The 5,118-nt window shown below is 42.4% G+C and overlaps 1 protein-coding gene across 1 annotated transcript; it reads right to left on the bottom strand.

Moving 5' to 3' along the window:
- Window positions 1–340: 340 nt before the first annotated feature.
- On the bottom strand, window positions 341–1,847 carry LOC149139534 (glutamate receptor 2.7-like). Its single transcript, XM_089450758.1, has 3 exons — window positions 1,710–1,847; window positions 1,367–1,481; window positions 341–1,185 (listed from the first exon to the last, which is right to left on the bottom strand). Exons 1-3 carry the CDS (start codon window positions 1,845–1,847, stop codon window positions 341–343), a joined length of 1,098 nt encoding a protein of 365 aa, XP_089306884.1.
- Between the last annotated feature and the right edge of the window lie 3,271 nt (window positions 1,848–5,118).

Raw genomic sequence — 5,118 nt, 5'->3', positions numbered from 1 at the left:
TAGTCAAGCCACATCATCAAACACGTCTATACAGAAACCAGTGACATTTCTTTCGTTACGACTTCTATCGAATTTTACTCTGACGAATTCAGTCAACCCCAATTCTTATCCTCTTAGCACTAGTTGGCTGTACCCAACCTCGAGGCACTGATGTGGATTCTCCAGGCCAAATCACTGGTCCAAGATTGGGAATAGTATTATTATTCCAAAACCCAACGACCTGAAAGTCGTTACCCACCATATTCACAATCTCATAAGTAGAAACCACAATTTCCCCATCGTGCATCTGAACGACCCCACTTAAACCTCTAAAATTTGTCTTGAGGAGCTCGCTCAATAACTATGGTCCTCCCTGAAACACCCCAAGTTCTGTCGAACCTGTTGTATTTCCAACAGTGATTGGTGGAGGTTTTATGGGGTTCCAAGAATTAAAACCAGCATATCCCAAATTCCCAATTGCTCGATCTATCATCCACACGGTGTCATATGCGAATAAACCGTAGATATTGAGCTTAGCCTTTTCTTCATCTAGGTTTTCAACTCTAAATTTGCTTTTCCACCTTCTAGTGAAATCTTCAAGATCGGTGGAATTCTGAATATAAGTTTTGACTCCTAGGAGACCTTGCATAGAGTCAGTTGTAGAATCATTCAACACAACATCCCAAAGACTGGTATATACCTCTGTAGTTATCCAAACATAAGCAACATCCATCATTCCTATTTCAAGAGCCTCCATGAAAATTCTCAAACCGAGAGAAGGGCCGACATGGGCAACAAAAACTCTGGATTGCATCGACATTAATTTGTATAGCTCCATTCTTATGGCGTCCCCATCCGCAGTTGACGATATTGCTGATCTATATTCTAATTCCGACCCAACATCCTTGAGCGCTTCACTCAATGAGGCGGCTGCACCCGAACCGTATTCGTGATCCTCATAAACAACAGTAACTCTTCTCGAGCCATAAGCCTGAACTAGAGCTGCAATCACCTGCATCTGTATGGCATCGCTATGTGCCATGCGAACAAAATACAAATATCGGTGGTTGGAGAACAAGGGATCCATAGTAGAGAAGGAAACAATTAGTACTTGGGCTGCATCTCCGAGATTTGATACAAATTCTGCAACGATAGATTTCTGTGGTCCAATTATTGCTACCACTTCTCTTTCCAAGAGATCAAGCGCTGAATTTGCCCACAAAAACTAAGCATCAAACTCGTAACCAAGACGGAGAAGCTGATATTGAAAAAAGAAAAAAATGACGATACTGTTATCAGAAACACTGAAGACTCATAGAATGAGCTTAATACTTCATTACTGAATATAATTATTTATAGATACATCTGAAGGAGAATCAATAATGACCTCTGCTGATCTTCGCCGTCTTGAAATGATGTTCACCTGATTCTTGCACAGTCACATTAAATTCGCTGACATGTGAATAGTGGGCGGCGCCATTTGCACAGTTGTGATTAATGGTCTAACACCTCCCCTTAATCATAATGACCTAAACTTAACACCTCCCCTTAATCACAATGACCTAAACTTTAACTTGCCTGCTGGTCTAAGTCTCAGCTAGGTTTACAACAAAACATTTCATTTTTGCCTTCTTATTAAAGGGTCCATGCTTGTTCATTTTCCTTTGTTGGTGCAGTTTCATCTTCACCTTTCTGGCTTTCTTTATGAACTTCCTTTGCTCCTTGCTTACCTTTTCAGGATTGGGATGCAAGGAAACTTCTTGAATAGTGAAAAAGAGGTAGTCTAATTCATGCTCTCCCCACTTTCCATGAGGAGCCACCAAAATGCATTCATCTTCGAACATGAGCGGCCTTCGAACAACATCCATGGTAGTATCCTCCACTGTTGCAGAAATCTTAGAAACACAACCAATTACATTACTAGCAATTGGGTTCAAGAACAAACAAGTTTTGATCTCCTGTGGAATGGACTCCACCTCTGAATATTTATGGTCATTAATAAAATCATTGTGTTGATCTAATAGTTCTTGTGACTCAAAAATACTACCGGAATAAAATATATTACCAGGCCCAAAAATACTTCCAAATGGGCTCCAAAAAATATCATAGAAAAGAACAGCATCCAATATTATCCCACTCATTGTACTCCAATTAGACCAGTGACCTTCTACTTGGCTCTCCACACAGGCTGGCTGTCACAAACTATGCTCACTAACAACAGTCTTTTGAACGAGACCCACTTGCACCATTCAACTTGGCAAATCGGTCCTACCCGCAACACTCTACTGCACTGAAAGCTCTCCACACAGCGGCATGGATATGTGCAACCGTCACTCAACTAGACAACACTTGTTGCACCTCTAGCTCAACTGGAAAACACAACTTGTTGCACGCGCCAGGTGATGTCTCACAACATACCCAACAAGTAGCGGAAGGAACAGCTACAACAATTTTCGCAAAGAATCACCTCCACGCAGCACTCACACTCTTTCAACATCAACGGGCCTTGTTCAACCCTCTATGGGTCATGCAGCAACACCAAAAACAACATAATCACCAAAAATCACTCAACTCGCTCAGCGCTCAGCGACATCCACAACCCTTCAGCGTCAATGTCTTCAATCCGCAACACGACTCCAGGTCTTCACAAGCACACCTGGTCTTCAATCTGTAACATGACTTCAATCGACTCACGTCCGCTTTAGGTTCACCACACTACACCGCTTCAACGCGGAGATCTCATCTTTACCATTCACATTCAAGTGCTCGCCAGATTACTCTACACAGCTTCACACAAGTTTCAGACTCGCGCATACTAGAAATCTGGGCCACTTCCACATCCGTGGCTCAAATGGGCTGGCAACTCGGCGCACTCCTCATACAACGCCACAACCTCTACCAGGCACAGCGCCACAGTCCAACACTGGTTTGGATTTACGGCTTCACACTGAGCCGTCACACACACAACAACGCCTCAAACCACACTGGCTCCTCACTCGGTGGCACAGGCACAATAGCTCTCAAGCCACACCACCTCCTCACATGGTGGCAACAGCTCTTCGACCTACTCTTCTCAGCAGTGCTCGTATCACACTGCACTCTCCACAACAGCAAACAACTCCAGCCATTGACTGCACACTACAGAGACCTCACAACGGGTGTTTGATCCAGGCATCCGTTGCACTAATCTTCTACGCTATCGCTGTGACCTCCTTTGCGTCTTCAAATGCACACGGTTGCTACTCTCCAAGAATGAGACTTTGCACTTTCTTCAGCCCCAAACCCACCCTTATAGAAACTTATGGCTTCTGCGGATGCTCTACAATGAAATGGGGTTTTAGGATAGAGAAAGTCAGCGACTTTGGGACACCGTTCACTAGATCACTTATGAACTCTGAAATTATACCAGCATCCTCCAGATTTTGCACACTCATGAGCTCAACAACATACAATAGTTTAAAGAGCAACACAACTTTTTTAAATAAATACTATGTAGCAAACACCAACCATCACCAGCCACTCACCAACAGCCACCACCACGCTTGTCCATGTTGCGCTCAACAGTGTCAGACAAGTCACACAAACAACACAATACTGGGTCACCAGAAAACGCAGTACCTACCAAACTGTGGCTTCAAACAACACTCCACCGGAGCTTATTCGACTATGGCCAAACACAGCTCTGGATCTTCAGAAGCCACAACCGAAACCCTCGGCTCTGATACCATATCAGAAACATTGAAGACTCATAGAGTGAGCTTAATATTTCATCACTGAATATAACTATTTATAGATACATCTGAAGGAGAATCAATAATGACGTCCCCCGATCTCCGCCGTCTTGAATTGATGTTAGCCTGATTCTTGCATAGTCGCATTAAATTCGCTGACATGTGAATAGTGGGTGGCGCCGTTTGAGCAGTTGTGATTAATGGTCTAACAACTGCAGATTCATTTCTTGCGAATTCGTAATGGGTTTTCATCTATGGCAGGGAATAAAACAGAAAAGATGTAACTTACCGGCTGAGGCCCCCACAACCGCATCACCTCCCTAGTCACGAAAGTGAAGAAACAAATGAGAACCGTTGAGCAACTGGGTGTCTCTGTTAACGTCTTCCCCTGATATATCAATGGCGGTTTTGGCCACTTTTCCCACCCATGAATTGTTGTTCAAGACAACGCCTATATTTACCACTCTGTCGTTCTGGGTTGCATTACAATGAAAGCTACCAATATTGCATATTAAAACGCAGAAAATCATAAACTTTCCGAGAGTTTGGCCCTCCATCTGAATTTGCACACCTTCGCTGTCTCCTTTTCCAGTCTTGCAAACGGACGTTATATAATATATATATTATATTTTTTTGAAAGGAAAAAAAGCTTTATGTATTATATGAAGTATATAAAAGCTGAATAATACATTCTTTCTCTGATTGAGCAGGAACAGAGATATGATCCCATATGTATATAAGAACAAAAAAACCTATATCTGAAGAACTAATTGACTCAGCATTCGATTCTGATAAATTCTGATATCAAAAACTCCAAAGAGAAAACGACAGCCATGCATTTTCTTTACAAATCTGGAAGGGCAAAATCAGATATCTGATAATGGAAATCATCAGATACAATGTCGAGGTGCCAAAATTCTGAAGAAGAGAAGAGTCCCTTTTTTGAGAGACCGTCTGCTGTACTGTTTTCTTCCCTATTGATGTGTTGAATTGAGCAATTCTCCAGGCAGGACCAATAGAACTGTATCCTATCTCTCCAACCAGATAGATGATGAGCCTGAATGCAGTTTTTCTGGTTAACCGAATCAACCCATAGCTTTGAATCACCATAAAAAGCCATCTGCTGAATGTCTAGGAATATGCAAAATTTCAGAAGGCCAGAGAGAGCCATAGCTTCTGCCATATTATTAGATCCCTGACCCCCATGCCAAAAAGCAGAGAATTGAGAACTTTCAGAAATATATATGTGGAAGCCGCATCCGCATTGACCCTGTTGAGCTACCCCATCGAAAAAAGCAGCTGGCTGATGAAGACGGATGTTATATAATATATATATTATATAGGCTGCTGGTGGGAACCCAGTTGTCTGGGTGGATGGTAGATTCTAAAAATATTTAGAAATATAAAA

The sequence above is a fragment of the Pinus tabuliformis genome, chromosome X (assembly GCF_031772625.1).
Source record: "Pinus tabuliformis cultivar Carrire ecotype Pingquan chromosome X, CPIR1, whole genome shotgun sequence".
In the NCBI taxonomy this organism is placed as follows: domain Eukaryota; kingdom Viridiplantae; phylum Streptophyta; class Pinopsida; order Pinales; family Pinaceae; genus Pinus; species Pinus tabuliformis.
The sequence above is the reverse complement of the archived record's forward strand: the minus strand, read 5'-3'. Positions and strand labels throughout refer to the sequence as shown.

What these genes read in the sequence shown, in the direction of transcription:
- LOC149139534 (XM_089450758.1), bottom strand. Translation starts at nt 1,847, where the DNA reads ATGGATGTTGTTCGAAGGCCGCTCATGTTCGAAGATGAATGCATTTTG. An exon ending in TGCATCCCAATCCTGAAAAG is followed by an intron (nt 1,482 to 1,709) that starts GTAAGCAAGGAG and finishes GGGAGGTGTTAG; the next exon opens with ACCATTAATCACAACTGTGC. An exon ending in GACGGCGAAGATCAGCAGAG is followed by an intron (nt 1,186 to 1,366) that starts GTCATTATTGAT and finishes GGGCAAATTCAG; the next exon opens with CGCTTGATCTCTTGGAAAGA.